The 17,693-nt window shown below is 38.3% G+C and overlaps 1 protein-coding gene across 1 annotated transcript; it reads left to right on the forward strand.

Moving 5' to 3' along the window:
* The first annotated feature begins 9,910 nt into the window (after positions 1 to 9,910).
* On the forward strand, positions 9,911 to 11,239 carry LOC149837883 (uncharacterized). Its single transcript, XM_090007524.1, has one exon. It carries the CDS (start codon positions 10,030 to 10,032, stop codon positions 11,053 to 11,055), a length of 1,026 nt encoding a protein of 341 aa, XP_089863650.1. The 5' UTR covers positions 9,911 to 10,029; the 3' UTR covers positions 11,056 to 11,239.
* The last annotated feature ends 6,454 nt before the right edge of the window (positions 11,240 to 17,693 follow it).

The raw sequence follows: 17,693 nt of genomic DNA on the forward strand, positions 1-17,693 counted from the left end.
TTCATTACCGTATCGAACACATTATCAAACACATTTTTTTCCATATGCATGACATCCAAATTATGTCGTATCAATAAGATCGGCCAATATGGTAGATCCCAAAATATAGATTTCTTTGTCCAATTATGATCTTTCTCAAATCCAAGAAATGACGTTGGCCTACGGGCATCTGTCAGTTCATATGGAAAGCATCACAATCTTCTTAAAATCTCTATGTCATACAACCTTGTGGGCGAACCTTTCATTTCAGTTGTGCCTGCTCGAAACACATTCTTTTGTCGTTGGAATGGATGATCGCTGGGTAGAAATTGACGGTGACAATCAAACCAGCATGACTTCCTTCCGTGCGTCAATCTAAAAGATTTTATTTCCTTTATGCAGTACGGACATCCCAACCTCCCATGTGTGCTCCAACCAGATAACATACCATATGTAGAGAAGTCACTGATTGTCCACAGAACAACAACCTTCATATTGAAGTTTTATTTTTTGTGGGCATCGTACATGAGAACATTGTCATCCCACAATATTTTTAGTTCATCAATCAATGGCCTTAAATATACATCAAGATTTTAGCCCGGAGAAGTCGAACCAGGGATCAATAGAGACAAGAAAAGATTTTGACGCTTCATACACAAGCTTAGAGGAAGGTTGTATGAGGGTGACAAATACCGGCCAATACGAGTATGTGGTTGATCTACCCCCAAATAGATTAAATACTTCTGTACATAAACCTAGCGTAACATTTCTCACTTCCATTGTGAAGTTTTGATGAGTACGATCAAAGTGCCTCCAAGCTTCTGCATCAACAGGATGTGTGATCTTGTCTTCATCATGTCGAACTTTATTTGTATGCCATATCATTTGTTTAACTGTCCTCGAAGGCATATACAATCGTTGCAATTTAGAGGTAAGAGAGAAATAACAGAGTGACTTATATGACACTTCTTTTGACCTTGTACTTCAATTTTCCCATGTCTTTGGCTTGAACCGAGGATGTCCACACGATGGACATGATCTGCTATTTTCTTAATCTTTGAAATACAATGTGCAGTGATTTGAACAAGCATCTATTTTTTGATACCCCATACCTAGTGCATTGACCATAACCTTTGCACGATAAACATTTTGTGGCAATTTCTCATCTTTGGGCAACATACTCTTCGAAATAGAGCACAAGCGATCAAAACATGATTGAGTCAAATTATACTCTGACTTCAAATTCAGTAGTTGAAGAACTGCATACAAGATAGTGTGACTCTCACAACCATTCCACAGTGGCTCATCAGCATCTCTAAGTAAGTCATAAAATCTACTAGCTGCATCGTTTGTTGTTTCTTCCTCTACCCCAGTTGATGCATCACTATGTTTCATAGCAGAACCCATTTCTGGTCCTGCGGCATCAAATATCAAATCCACATATGGATTATCGTGCACCACATCCACCCGTGCGTCAAAATTAATCCAAAATTCTTCACCATAAAGCATTTTATTCTGATAACCACTAACAAAACCCTTCCTATATAAGTGATGTCTAACGCCATGAGGTTCTACAAATCGATTGTTTCTACACATCGTGCAGGGGCATCTGATCCGACCGGTGGGATCCACTGTACTGACACTTGCCGTTGCGAATTCAATAAAACTGTCAACACCATCCATATATTCATGCGACACCTCATTATCAACTATCCTACGGTACATCCATTCACGGTTTGCAGTCATTTTGTCTTATAATGCTACAGATATTATTATCACCAGTTAAAATAGAATCTTAATAATGCTATGATGAAAAAAATATCTAATTTATCTATTAATTCTTGTTTGATGATTATTTGTGAGCAATTTTTAGTTTCAATTAATGCATAAATTTTTGTGTGTATCACATCATATTTATACACATCACGAGGATATTTAGAAATATGAAATCACATTTCATAAAACGATACATTCATTTGAAGCATGTTTTCATGATACAATTTCACATGGAAGGCATAATCAAATGAAAAATAACTGCATGCAAGCATGGATACAAACACATCAAACATTGCAATATATTCAAATCATTCATATCAAAACATATGTCAAACATGTACCTGCAGCAAACACACTCCAATATCCTGCTAACTACTACCATGCCGAGCATGTAATCCGTACTGCAAAAATAAGAATACTTTTATTCTCATACATTAAAATCATGCTCAACATGATCTCTAAACTCCATCAAAGCAGTCCTAGATATCCACAATTAAGTGAGTGTGTGAACAGAAAAATGTTGTATCCAATAAATTAAATAACATGTGATGCGCTTGCATCACTTACTCACCACGGATATTTACCCGATTTGAGTTGCTTTTGCCTTTACATTTTTTTTTATTTCTTTTTGCATTGCATTTTTAGCCACATGCGATGCTTAGCACTAAGCATCACGCAATTAGCTCAACAACGTACCTGCGAAGCACAAATATACAAAACAATACAAGGAGGAGGCTCGACCCCTACCTGGTGAAGAAGAAAACAGGGAGGGGTCGGAGTCCCTCTCTCGCATCCCGTAAGAAAGGGAGGGGGCTCGGTCCCTCTCTCTCATCCCATAAGACAAGGAGATAGGTTGGGGGCTCGCCCCCTACCTGGAAAAAAAAAGGGAGGGGGCTCGGCTCCTCCGTGCCGAAAAGAAAAAACAGGGGAGGGGGCCGAGCCCCTCCCTCGAATCCCGTAAGACAGGGAGACAGGGAGGGGGCTCAACCCCTTCTTGGCAAATAAAAAAAACAAGGAGAGGGATCGGCCCCTCCCTAGCAGAAAAAAAAGGAAAGGGGGCCGAGCCCCTCCCGACCATCCTGTAAGACAGGGAGGGGGCCGAGCCCCTCCCTGGCGAAAAACAAAACAGGGAGGGGGCTCGACTCCTCCCTGGAAAAAAGAAAGAAAGGGAGGGGGTTGAGCCCCTCCCGCACATCCCCTAAGACAGGGAGGGGGCTCGACCCCTCTCTGGCGAAAAAAGCATAGGGAGGGGACTGAGCCCCTCCCTCGCATCCCGTAAGACAGGCCCTGTCGAAAAATGAAATTGTCGGCGAAAAAAAGAAATAGACCGGGGAGTCGAGGGGTTACCTGAGCCGAAGGGGGTCGGGCGACTGTCGTCGGGCATTAGGCGTCGATCAACAGACGTCAGGTGACGAGTGACGACCGAGAGGCGCAGGTGGTGGGCGACGACCGAAAGGCAACGAGCCGGGGGGTGATGAGCGGTGGACCAGGGGGCGACGGGCGGCGGAGATGAAACAGAAAAGAGAAAGAAAGGGGTTCAAATTAGGGATTTATGGAGAAATTAGTGACAGACCAATTTCGTCGCTAGGTCGTTGCTATTTGGTGATGGGGTAGCGACGAAATAGTTCTGCCATTGATCCATCGCTAAGTTGTGAAGGATATCGAGACAAAATAAATTTCATCGTTAATTCGTTGTTAATTAGCGATGGATTACCAACAAAATATTTTTCGTCGTTAATTTCGTAAATAAGCGATATTTTAGTAACGAATATATTTCTCTCGCTAATCCGTCACATATTTACGATGATTTTTTTCCGTCACAAATTTTCGTCGCTAATTAGCGTTTTTCTTGTAGTGGTACCAAAACTTCATGACTTAAAAAAATCATGCTGTCAAAACTACACGACCCAAAGTATGAATCCTAATAAATGAACAATGTTAAACACAATTGTGGCTATATATATAAAGAGAGAGAGTGAAAATTAGATAGGTGCTTAATGAAATATGCTTATGATACGTGTTTAATGGGTTTTTATGCTCTTTCAGTATTTTTTTTTTAGTGTCGATTCCATAAATGTGTTGGGCGTGGTTGATTTACGAGGAATCCACTGCTGAATCATGTGTTTTGACGAAAAAAATTGATATTTTGAGCCTAAAAAATTTATAAAGATTTTGGACTGTTGATTTTTCTAACCTTATAAAAACCCACCCATGTGTCGGAATCAAACACTTCAAGAGCTGGTCCCTATAAAATCAAGTACATAGATCACATTGTAGGGTCAAAATTTAAAATAGAACAAAAAAAACCCATTAAGAATGTATCATTAAGCATGTTTCATTAAGCACCTCTCTCTCTCTCTCTCTCTCTCTCTCTCTCTCTCTCTCTCTCTCTATATATATATATATATATATATATATATATATATATATATATATATATATACACGAAAATGGGCCTGTGCTAAAATCATTTGATGCTAAACCGTGTGCTAAATGAGTTTTCGTGCTTAGCCTGTGCTTTTTAGGCAGTTTTGGCCCTATAAATATGATGGACATGGTCTATTTACTAAGAATCCTCACTTGGATCATGTATTTTTGATGAAAAAAATGATCTTTGGAGCCTAAAAAAATTTACAAAGATTTTGGAACTTTATAAAACTCACCCATGTGTTGAAATCAAATACTTCAAGAGTTGATCCCTAGAAAACCAAGTAGATAGATCACACCTGTACTCTCAAAATTTAAAAATAAAATAAGCCCTAAAAACCTATTTAGCACGTGATATAGCACCAAATGGGCTTAACACCCACCCATTACTATATATATATATATATATATATATATATATATATATATATAGAGAGAGAGAGAGAGAGAGAGAGAGAGAGAGAGAGCAATTCATAGGAGCGCAATCAAGTGAAGGTTTGCTAAAGCAGCCTTTAGTGCGGTTCTCGACCGCCGCTATAAAAGTTTTTATTAATGCTGGGCGCATCCCTGGGGCATTAGCGACAGTTTTGACTGCTGCCAAAGCTCAAAAAATGCAAAAAAAAACATGGTTATGTGCATTTTTATGCCGTTTTCACATGCTGTGATGGACGGCCAGCGTCGTTTAAGTGTAGCTGCTAACCCAATGATTGTGCAGCTACGAATTTATATATATTCTAAAGGTTGTTCTGTGATGGGTTTTAACAAAATTACCGTTAAAGTGTCTCGCGGTCAAAGAAAATTACTTTCATTTATTGTACAGCAGGAGTTAAGGCTCTCTACATAAATTATTGCCATTGTTATGCTTGTGTTCTTCAATACACAACTGCAGCAAAGAAAGCAGATACATAATCTAAGGGTCTCAGTTGAGCATACGTATGTTTTGTTAAGGCCAGATGTCGCCACAAACTTGCATCTTAACTGCCGATCCATCCTGCGCCACAGATCCAATTAAGCCATGACAATTAGTTTGTCTTTTTCAATTTAGGTTGGGTCATTAATATCCCAATGGCCTGCTTTGGATGGTGAGAAAGCCACTACACCAACCTTATATGGGACATTGATTTCCAGATTTTTAAAAATCAAAATGTCTCGGTTGGATATTGAACCCAGTACAACCATTAATGTGCTTTGTCTGGATATTGTGTCATGGACCATATATCCAAAGCAAATCATGATATTTTGGCTTTTGAAATTTGTGTGAGTTAGGGCTGTCAATGGGTCGTGTGTCTCGCACATCAGGGTGCACCCAAACCCACGCAAATAACTTGCGGTCCGGTTCGGGTTATGTCAGATCAAGAAAATGAAATCCCAAACCCAATCAGGATAATTTAAAGAGTATTTAATTCACTTAAAACATACAGAGTAATTAGGTTGGCTGGGTCAGGTTGGATGTCCGGAAAAAATCAAAGCTCAAACCTGGCCAACACATATTACCCATGTCAAGTTTGGGTTGAACCAAATAACATTCGGGTCAGCATTTTTATGCCCATGCCTGGTTGATCAGGTTCTGGTCAGGCCTGGTACCCGACACAAACCTTACCCATTGACAGCCATAGAGTTGGCACTGTATTTGGCTGCTTAATTTATCATGGATGGGAGCAAACTCATGCACAGTAATTTCACCTGCATCTGGATCAATGATTCCAAGAAATCAGAGATCTGGATCCAACCTGACCTGGGAGCCATAACCATGATAACATAAGTGCATCTCTCACTTTTCGCAAAGCGAACTGAGAATCGTCTAGAAAGCAAGAAGCGAAGCAAAATGAAAGTGACATAGGAATCAAACCAGATTCTAAGGAAAAATGAAGAGAGAAGCGGCTTAGGATTGAAGTGAGAAAGGGAAGAGAAACAAATAGGAATTGAATATGAAGCAAAAATACAGTTATATATTTTTTTTAATTTATCAAAATATAAATTTTTGTTATCATTGACTAAATAAAACATAAGTAGAAAATATTAAAGCTGACCTATTAATCTCAAAATTGAATCATATATGAAAGTGCAAAAATTTAACAATTGCATCCTGTTGTTGCGTTGCAGGTATTTAATAATTAATACATCAAGAAAAAATCATAATTCATATTTAATATTCCATATTTCATAATCCATACAATAAGAATTTAAGAACTATTAAAATAATAAAAACATTGTCACACTACACTTTTATAACACTAAAATTCAAATTTTATTGCTTCAATCCAAATTATTTAACCTAAAATTCAAATCTCAGTGCTTGAGGCCTCACATAAAATCAAAATGTTAATAATCTTGGGGCTCTAACAAGTTCGGCAAAGCACAAGCTAAAATAAAATGACAATCAAATGGTGCAGCTCCCTAATTCAATGTTTCCTGGCATTGTGTTACTATCACATTTCATCCTAGGTTAGCTTGTATGTAATTTATTGTGTGAATTTTCTGCGTAACTAACAAAGAGTAGCCCAAAGATATATATATATATATATATATATATATATATATATATATATATATATATATATAGAGAGAGAGAGAGAGAGAGAGAGAGAGAGAGAGAGAGAGAGTACCCGAGGACACCCATGAAGATTGCTGAAGGTCTAGGTCTCTAGAACGAGAGAGGGTAGGATTTAGGAATAAAAAACCCCTCACCCTACTCATTTGGGTTTTCCATATTTTACAAAATTTTAAAAAATGATTAGTTACCCTTAAAAAACAGAGTTTTTTTATTTTATTTTTTGGGTAAAAAAAATTAAGGGCTAAAATTGTCCAAGCCCCTCCAAAAAGGAAACTTGCTTTTCATTAAAGCTCACTCATTATTGGGGAAGCAAGCTTCTCATTTAAAATGTTGTCTTCCTAATGCATTTCAAAAGCACTACATTTTGCGCTTTCGAAATGTGTTTGGAGAAAACTTACTTTCCCGAGTCTTATAGTGTTTTCGGTAACCTTGGTATAAATCAGGGTAGAGCATTTTGAAGTTGGTGCATAAAGCTAGCAGGTGGGGTATGGTGTATGCACCTTCAATACAAAAATATATATACATAGATATGATCTGAATGGTTCCATTTTGTTGGTTTGGTTTCTTGGGTTTGGGTTTAGATCTAGATCCTAACCTACTGACCCAGATCCAACGGTTGAGTGACCTATGAATAGGGCTGGTAAAAGAATTGAGCAACTTGTGGCTCGGCTTGGTTCAGCTCATCCCAAACTTGTTCATGTTCGGTTCGTTTGGATGGCGAGCTGAACGCGAGCTCGTTCATTATACATAGCCGAGTCGAACACTAACAAGGGGTGTTCTTCTGGGCTCATATAAGCTCGTTTAGATAGCTTATATAGAATTTATTGCACTTTAAATGTTAAAAAGCATGTTAGCTCATTTGGGTCATTAGGCTTTACTTGCATGTAACATTCCCGCTATGAACCCTTTCAAAAAAAATATATATTGTTTTTAGGCAAGCCAGCTCGGACTTGGTTTGTTTGGGTGGGGCCTATAGGAGCTGAGCTCGGATCAGCTCGCACAAGCCATATGAGCCGAATCCGAATACTATATGGCTGTAAACGAGCAAAGCCCGAACAGCCCTTGTTTGGTTCATTCAGCTCGATTACCAGCCTTCTACCTATGAGAGGTCGCTCTCAAACACGATTTCGATGGGGATGGGACCACATTTCTTGCAAGTTATCATGAATTCCATGATCCGAAGTCCTTACCCCAAATGGACCATATATCAACTGAAGATAGCATGAACCCTTTCAAAAAAACAAGCCATATGAGCCGAGTCTGAACACTATATGGCTGTAAACGAGCAGAGCCCGAATAACCCCTGTTAGGTTCGTTCTCCTCGTTTACCAGCCCACTACCTGTGAGAGGTCTCTCTCAAACACGATTTTTATGGGCATGGGACCACATTTCTTGCAAGTTATCATGAATTCCGTGATCTGATGTCCTTACCCCCAAATGGACCATACATCAACTGAAGATAGTATCAACGATTGTAGAGAGAGTACTGTACATCAATTCAATGTCTAGTTGCCAATTAGAGAGTTTTAAAATGGCTATTAAAATGAGTGATTTTTTGGAAAAACTTACATTGCAGTTCATATGGCAACAGTGAATTGTCAAGACTTAATTTTCCGATTAGCTGTTTCAAGTGATCGCCATTTTTTTTATTTTTTTTTATGTCATCTTGATGAAAGATTTGGACCCAAAAGAAGAAATTTGTGCTGCAAAGCAAAACATCTTTCTTATCATCTTTTTGAAAACCATGTGCTCATTAACATTTGTCCTATTTAGTTTCATCACGTTTGATGGAATAACAAAAACAGAATGTGTTGGATGCGTGTCGCATTTGTGTTTGAAAATGTGGAGTTTAGTACTTCGGTTCAGACCTGCATATAACCAAAACCATTTTAATTTCTAAAAAAGAAAAACATTTTAGAGAGAGAGAGAAACAACAATTTCATCCACCAGTGCATGGTTTACATGGAAATTGGGAAGCCATGGTCGTGAAAGAGAACAGAAAAAGACGGGGCAGAAATGGAAGAAGTGATTTTGTGACAGGGTCATGAGATTCACGAGAGAGAGAGAGAGAGAGAGAGAGAGAGAGAGAGAGGAACGCTGGGTGATCGATCACAAGCCTCTGAGAAGGCAATTATGGCGGCATGCTTTGGACCAGCACTGCCATTTAATGAGGAAAGCAACTCACCATTGGTGCACTCATAAATGAGAAGGCCGTTTCTGATCTTCTTACCTCTTCTGAGAAAACACCAACGGTCAATACCCACTTGATCTCCCTGTCCAAATTTAAATTTTAAAGCACTTCTTGGCATGGACTGAACCCAAATGCGTGAAGAGCGATTGCTAGGAATAGTGTTGAAAGAACTTACATAAGGCCACAACACTAACTGTAATTACTGCAAATCTCCCTCATCAACCATAAAGATTGTATATGGTATAAAGTATTTATTGTACTAAAACATTGGACCCTTGTGTACCCTTGTCTATTTAAACATCTTTGAAATGTTAGTAAATAACTAAGATGCACTAAATCATCCACTCCCTTTGCACAACATGATTTAAACCATATCAACTTAGATAAATGATTTTTACCAATCAAAGTATGATTTATTTAGATGGTTGGTGATTGCTCTTTGGGACCCACAATCCTGAGTTATTTTGAGCCATCAGTTGTACTCTATCCCACCAATACAAAGTGGACTGCAACCACTACTCCTAATCTAATGTTTAGTCACTGCCAGAGTCCAAAACCCTAGTTCTTAACCTTTACCAAATTGACAAAAACACCCTTTTGAGTCCCACAGACTCCATTCTCATAGGTAAACCCTATTGGAAAAGTGACAAAAATAAAAGTATCCCATCCCCAAACCCACAAAAAACATCATCTGTAAACTACACGTTAATCCAAGAAAAACAAGCCATTAAATGGAAATGCCCAAATAAGTTATCCAGATAAATGAGGCTGCACAGTACCACAGCAGACCACAATAAAATAACTACAACAAACAAGAAAGCAATTAACTAATGAATTAATCAAGTAATTATTTGTACATTTGAGGGGCCCCACCACTCTTAAACGCCGGGCATCAAGCAGCCTGTTCCCTTCATTACACCTCATTTGTTCTGTACGCCCTCCTCCTTTATAAACCTCTCTGCTCACCTCTCAGACCACGATCAATGAATGCCCCCAGATCAAGAGCTCAGCCTCACACTCACAAACACACAAACTCCACCCTTGTCTGTTTCCCAAACCACTCAAAAATTCAAAAAAAACCACACCACCACTCAGTCTTCTCATGGCAAAAATGATGGGTTTCAGGTCACTCTTCATGCCTAAGGATATGTGGGCATGTAACCACCCCAAAACTGAGTCCTTTAGAGTGGCTCCAGAAATTTACAGGTGTGTCAGGTCTGCGCTCGTCGACTCGGATGCGAATGATACCGTCTCCGAGCTCGGCAATTGGTTCGAGTCGGATTCGTCGGCGGCATCGACGTCGGAGATTTCGTCTTCCGAGGATTCTGGCGAGACACCGGACTCGGTGGTGGAGGGTCTGGTGAGAGGTCTGTGTTCGGACAGGTTTTTCTTCGAGCCTGACTGCACCAAGTCTATAGTGGAGGAAGGTAAGGATAAAGAAAGCTGTTTCTTGCCGTTCATGAAGGTGGGGAGTGGTTTAGAGGGAGAAAAAAATAGTCGGTTTTTGTTGTTTAAGGAGAATAAGAAGGTGGGGAGTGGTTTAGAGAGAGAAACCAATGATGGGTTTTTGTTGTTCAAGGAGAACAAGGTGGAGAGTGGTTTCAAAGGGGAAACCAATGGCGGGGTGTTGACTCTTAGGGAACATTTGAAGGTGGAGAGTTGTTTGGACAGGGAAGAGAATACTGACGTTATCCTATCATTCAAAGAAAGTAAAAAGGTTGTGAGTAAGAAAAATGATGGGGTTTTGATTTTTAAGGAGAATGTGAAGGTGGGAAATGGTGTTGACAGGGAGAAGGATGAAGGGGTCTTGTTTATGGAGGGAAGTACTGCTGGGGTTTTGCCATTTGAAGAGAGCTTGATGATGATGATGGATTCAGAAGACCCTTACATGGATTTTAGGGTTTCCATGGAGGAGATGGTGGAGACTTATGGCTTGAGTGAGTGGGGGTGTTTGGAAGAGATGCTGATGTGGTACTTGAAGGTGAATGAGAAGAGTGCTCACAGGTACATTATGGGAGCCTTTGTTGATTTGCTTGTCTCGCTTGTGTCTTCCACCCATGAAAATGGTGAAGATGATGCTGGATCCTTAGTAGATTGTGATGATGAAAAGAAACGAGTGTTTGTGTAATAATTGATAAGTGATTCTTGCTTGTATATTATTAGTTTTAGATGAGTATCATAAAAACACAACTTTTGCCTCTCTCATAGGTACATTCTTGGAGACTTTGTTGATTTGATTGTCTCACTTGTGCCTTCTCATGAAAATGGAATCCATAGAAGATTGTGATGATTTAAAGAGATGAGTATGCATGTGGAAATTGATGCGATTCTTGCTTGTATATCATAAAAACAACTCTCTCTCTCTCTCTATATATATATATATGTATATATATATATATAGCTGGTGCAAATTTCTGAGAGGTGGTACACGTCCACATGCGCAGACACATGTAGGCATGCTTTTCTGGCATTTTTGAGGGATGGTGGGAGAGTGGGACCCGATGGTGATGGCTGTCGTTTCTTAGGCTCTTAGATGAAGCACATCAAGTAGGAAGCTTCTACCGAAGTAGGTTTGGAGCAGCGATTTGATTTTCATGAGGGTCCCACTTGCCCTTAGGAAATGACCTCCACCTAGAACGGAAAATTTATCTCACATGATTACGGTGAAATTGTGAATACATATTCATTTCATGTTACAACAGCCTTCCTCACTTGACTGAACTTGAACTTTCAATCTAGAAAGAGAGATATGTCCATTTTTAATATAAACAATAGTACAATCTTTGCACATGCATCAGCTCCGTACAATATTGATTCCTCTATTATTTGTGCTTATGGTTAAGAGATGATGTATCTCACCTAATTCAATTAAATGTTATTTGAGTACATAGTGTGGTAGATAAGGATACAAAACTTTTCTAAAATAACAAAAATGTCTCCATAGCGTTGCACATTAGGGTTTGATGATTGATGCCAACCGCCTTGGTGGTGGCTGGTATATAGCAAATGGGTTATATAGACTTGCATGATTGTGAAATCTACCTTTTTTTTCTCTTTCTTCTCCTTATTTTCATTCAACAATTCTTTAGCAATTACACAAACATCTTCGTTAAATAAAGATGCAAGTTCTCTTAATTTGCACAAAGCTAACGAGGGTATTTTTATCAACATGACACATATATTAACCAATAGAATTAAAAAATGACTTTCACTTATATGCATATTCATTAGCTCATATACAGGATCACCTGATTCAAAGCTAAACCCATTCCGGGCAGCTTTCTGCCTCACGTTCTGCAGATTTAGGGGGCTGCTGCGAGTTGTTCTCACGGCGACGGGCGTTGACTCATCACCCGATGTTGGCCGAAAATTTTCTCTGTACTTCTTAGCCCTGTACCTCATATGTTCTTTAATTTATAAATCTGAATTGCCTTTTGCCTCAAAAAAAATATTCATTAGCTCATAGGATCAACTGATACATAATATTTACCAGCTATTACCCAACACTATTAGACTTCATACTTGATCTTTTCTAAATGGCTTCCACTTATATACATGTTCATTGCTCACATCACCACCTTCTTAGTTAAGTGCGTATCAGGTTTTAATGCAGTTATTTAAGACATTAAACCACTTTTTATATATATATATATATATATAACAGGGAGAAACCACCACTTTGGTTTGGGCATCTCATTACAGACCGAGAAATGCCACATTGACAGTGGGCCTTTTTAGGAAGCCAAATAGAATATGGAAAGCTATGCTTAAAGCAGAAGCAGGGAAGCCAGTGTTAAAAAGCAGTATGAAGGTTAAGTGAGATTTGTTTTGGACGTGATTGTAGAATGTGTGAGAAGCAAAAAAAGAAACATGAAGGGAAACAAAGATAAAACGAGTGATAAGCGAGGAAGAAGTAAGTTGGAAGCAAAAAAAAAAAGTCTTGAAAAACAGAAAAAAGAAGAAGCAAAAGGGGAAATGAGGGAGAAACAAAAATGATGCGAGAGAAAAGCGTACTTCCACCAAATGGAAAGCGAGTTTTCCCATTTCCTGCTTTGAAAGCGTGATTTGGGAAGCGTGCACCTCCTTAGGTGCTTCTGGTAACTATGGTTTGTGGTGTAAAACTTCATGTACCTCGATCCATTGGGTATTGTTTCCGGTTGGCTTTGGTCTTGCAACAATAAACACAACCAGAATATTGAACTTATATGTCTTTCAAATTGAACACTTTATGCAGACCCACCTATCCATGTGTGCGGAGTCCTTGCGGGCAAACTACTCGGATTGCATTGCACCCAAGACAATATGTATTTTAGGATCCGTTTGGAAACTGAGAGTCGAGGGAGTTTATGCACTGGAAAAGTGGTCGTTGCAGCTATCACCTCTAGGAGGTGGTATTTGTCAAATCCATGATCTAGTGCAAGTACAAAGGGGAAAAGTCTTACTTCCTCTCCCATATGCATAAACTCCCATTCCAGCAACCACTTTTCAAACATCCACTACTATGGTAGTTTGACAATGCTTTTAGCAAATGCCTAAAATCCCACCCCAGCAACCAATTTCCAAACAGAGCCTTACTATCATCTTTAGAATGTTTATTCCGTCTTGTTTCTCGAACTAGCATGGAACAGTAACTTCTGCTTCATTGGTTCCATTATAATATACAAGTTGCGTCTTCAAGTCCTTTGCATAATTATATAACTTTACTTGCTATAGAATGTCAGTATTATCCAGCTAAATAATTTAAAATCCATTTATTAGTCTTAAAAACTCTCAAGTTGCTACGCTTTTTCTTTTTCATTTCTTTTGACAATTAATAAAAAAAAAAATCCCAAGTTGCTGAGCTTTCATTTCTTTTATTTATTACGTTCTCTGGAGTTGGTGGTTTAATATTACTAACAAGGAGTAAGATTCTCTTTGCTTGTATGAAATAGTTGGTCTACGATTAATCTAACGAATTAACTATTTCATCAACTACCAAGTCAGTTAATTAGCTTCCACTAGTAAACACGACTTCAGTAGTTCTACTGTCAAGATTTACTTACACACTGCACGTCATCAACACTATGGAATCAGGTGCATGAGCCCTCTCTTTTAATAAAAGGTGGAGGATGAGCTCTCTCTCTCTCTCTATATATATATATACTTTATTTTACAGAGATAAACTCTTGGAGCATCCGATTCCAACATATAGGTGGGTTTTTATAATATTTGAAAAATCAATGGTCTACCAAATATCTTTTTTCTTAAAAAATGCATGATTCAGATGTCAATTCGTAGTAAATCAACCATGCCTAACACATTCTGTGGGATCAGAATCAAGACAAAAGCATCGTAAAGGCCAAAAAACACATTTAGCTTGTTTTCACACACACATATATATATATCAAAGGGCGTAATAGTGGACACCCTTCCCATCGGACGCGCACGTCCTTGATTGCTTGCGCGATCAAGGGCATTTTTTGTGCAAAAAAGGACTTAAGCCATGTTCTTTATCGCTGCTAAAGCCCCTTTTTGTGCAATTTTTTTGCGTCAATGGGAAGGGTGTTGAACAATACACCCTTCCATTTCCATATATATATATATATATATATATATATATATATATATATATATATATATATATATATATAGAGAGAGAGAGAGAGAGAGAGAGAGAGAGAGAGTATGCATCCCATATGGTCTACTACTTGGGAAGGTTTAGTGATGGTAAGAACATTGAAAAAATTGCAGTGAGCAGTGGACATTAAAAAATAGATCTGCTTGCTGGTGTCACAGTGCAGGGTCTTTGTTTAAGACTGACTGCAAGCTCATAGACCGTGTGATCTCACGGATTGAACCAATCAATTCAAAGGGTGCAAAATGGGCTTTGTGGTGCCTTTCACTGTGCAGCAGCATAGGTGGAGAATTTTCTTTTCCAACTATAAATGCATGCTCATTATTAAGAGCAGGGGCTTCAACAGTTCAACTGTAAATGATCAGATCAAAACAAAAGTAGATGACCACTTCATTCAGGCTCATGACATCACATAGCATGTTACTTGTAGACTGTCTTCTTTGTGTATTCATCTCTCATTTTGATGATAGAAACTAGGAAAAAAAAATTATTTACTCTCAAGTTGTCTTAACATATAACTTGTACACAAGATGCACCTTGTCATGAGTTGAGACCAGGGGATCGGCTAAGTGCCATATGTGACATTAGCCAATCATATGACAGCATTGCATGAGGCCCACAGCTACTGAGTGCAGGCCAGAAGATGAACATACGATTGTTTTCGAGACATGAACACACGATTGTTTTTTTAGTCATGAAGTTTTGGTGCATTGTGAGCTGTTGAAAAAGATACAATGCCTGGGCAAATTGGATATATCTGAAACAATACTGATTCGTTATATGCATGAGACTAAATCAGACCAAATCGATTCTGATTTAGGCAATCTGGACGATTCTGATTCAAGGCTGAATCGCCAACTTTTAACCGCAAAAAGAAGTGTCACAAAAGTATTAAAATATTAAAAACTATTTTGACTAATTTTAAATTTTTTTTTTTAAATAAATTGGTTCAGGCTAATTTCGTATCGACTTTCTGCCTATTCAAGTTGATTCGCAACGATACTGACAACATTGGTATTGAATGCTCTCGAGAAATCTTGAGATGGATGGTAGGGCATACAAAGATGAATGCTAAGCAGCACTGCTGCATAAAAATGACCTCACAGAGAACTATTGGACCAAAAAAATAGCCAGACATGTGCAGAAACGACAAATTCAGAAAAGCCTTTTTTTAGGCACAAGAGTGGCAGACATCACATCAAAATTATCAATTATTGAACAGTGGGCAACTTCACATCAGCAAGATATGACATATAGCAGTGTTCTGTTATTTTATTATGTGATATGCATGGCTGTGGGGCTTTATGTGAAAATATATTAAACGAAGGTGACTCCTTTGATTCAGCTGCGTTAAAAGTAGTTTCCCAAATTGAGAGTTATCTGTTGTATAGCGTGTGTCAGATCTCTCACTGTTATGGCACAGCTTATGTTCTGTTCTTTCTTATTTATAGTAGCAAATATCGCAGATATTTTGAAAATATAGTGTATGGCCTTTATTTTGCCGTTAAAAATGTGATGTGTTTGAAAAACAACTGTTTAAAAATATCCCATTTTTAGTGTAATACTAACCTGTTAAACCGCTAAATTTGTTGGTTAATTTACCAACAATGAAAAAAGGGTTGAATGTTAAATGAATACACGCAAGCCCCAATTATTAAATAATTGATTAGATATATTTTTTTATTCTATTGTGAAGTATTGAACAAAGTAATGCATTAACCTACCCTTTTTTTTTTTTGCTTTTTGTTTTTTTTGGCAGAGCAAGGGGAAAACCCCTCCAGCACCAAAGGTTTTGGCGTAGTGAGAGGGAAGCAGATCAGGTCATGCTGAACATGAGCGTTTTTGCTCATGCTGCTGCGATTTGCATTTTAAAAAGCTCAAAAGCCAACAAAACCACGTGGCATTCATCCAAAATGCAAACAGACGGCCACGATTTCGGCATGAGCAAAAACGCTCATGTTTAACATGACCTCATCTGCTTCCTAGTGAGAGGGGGCTTAGACTGCTAGGTGGAAAGTCAAGATTTCATTATCATAGGTGTCACCCATTGGGTTATGTGGTTAGAGAAGCGTAGGATAGTCTCCTGGATGTGTGCAATTACTGAGAGAGAAGAGAGAGATGGTCAATTTTTATGGCCTTCTTCAAAGGGGTTGATCTTATTAATATCGGATGATCGATCTTTATAGATAGTCACACTCTTATAGAAAGAGCAGAGGCTGGAGATCCCTTCCTCCCCTGCGTAGCTGTTGCCCAGCCAAATGCGCCATGCATCTCGATTTACTCGCATAGAGGGGCAAATCGTTTGAGGATATCCAAATGTGGCACATTTGGATATGCCCTCATTTGGATATCCCCATGTATGGGCATCCCATGCATTAAGCAGAGAGTGAGCCCAGCTCTCTCCTCAACGCATGAGTGGATGCATGTGAGGGTGCATGGTCATATATAGGGTTATGTCGAATAAATAACCTCTTCCACTTGGCCAAGCAAACTAAATCATGATGCAGGATCTTTTCTTTCATTATTGGAGTCTTATACTTGCATCAAAGTCCAAGCAATGAATTATTTCTCTGTCATCCATCCAACTAGATGTCTCAATTAGATATATCTTAATCCCATATAAAATACATGCTTTGGAAACAATTCTTCCAATATGATTTTTGTTAAGGGATTTGCAATCATTTTGGATGTTGGTAATTAAATGACTATAATTTCATTCTTTTCAATCATGTCATGAATATAATAATATTTTATTATTATATATTTACTTTTAGAGTTATCCGCTATACTCTTCATAAGAGAGATAACCTCTTAATTTTCACAATAAATTTATAATAGCATGTTGGTTATATTTTACTTTAAATCATTAATGAAATGACTTATCTAAACGACAAAGGTAACAACAACATTATAGGCAACATACTCAACTTCTTGAGTATGCTAAGCTACGTAACCTTATTTCTCACATGACCAAAAAATTGCACCTTCTTTAAGAAGAAAAATATATTCAAAAGTGGATTCACTATCATGTTAACAAAATCAGCATAATATCCAATCAATTTTACACTACAAGAAAACCGTGGATTAGCGACGGCCTCTATCCATCGCTAATCCGTCACTAAGCCGTCGCTAAACTGTTTAGCGACGGCTTA

Source organism: Nuphar pumila, chromosome 5 (assembly GCF_984573655.1).
Source record: "Nuphar pumila chromosome 5, dmNupPumi1.hap1.1, whole genome shotgun sequence".
Lineage (NCBI taxonomy): Eukaryota > Viridiplantae > Streptophyta > Magnoliopsida > Nymphaeales > Nymphaeaceae > Nuphar > Nuphar pumila.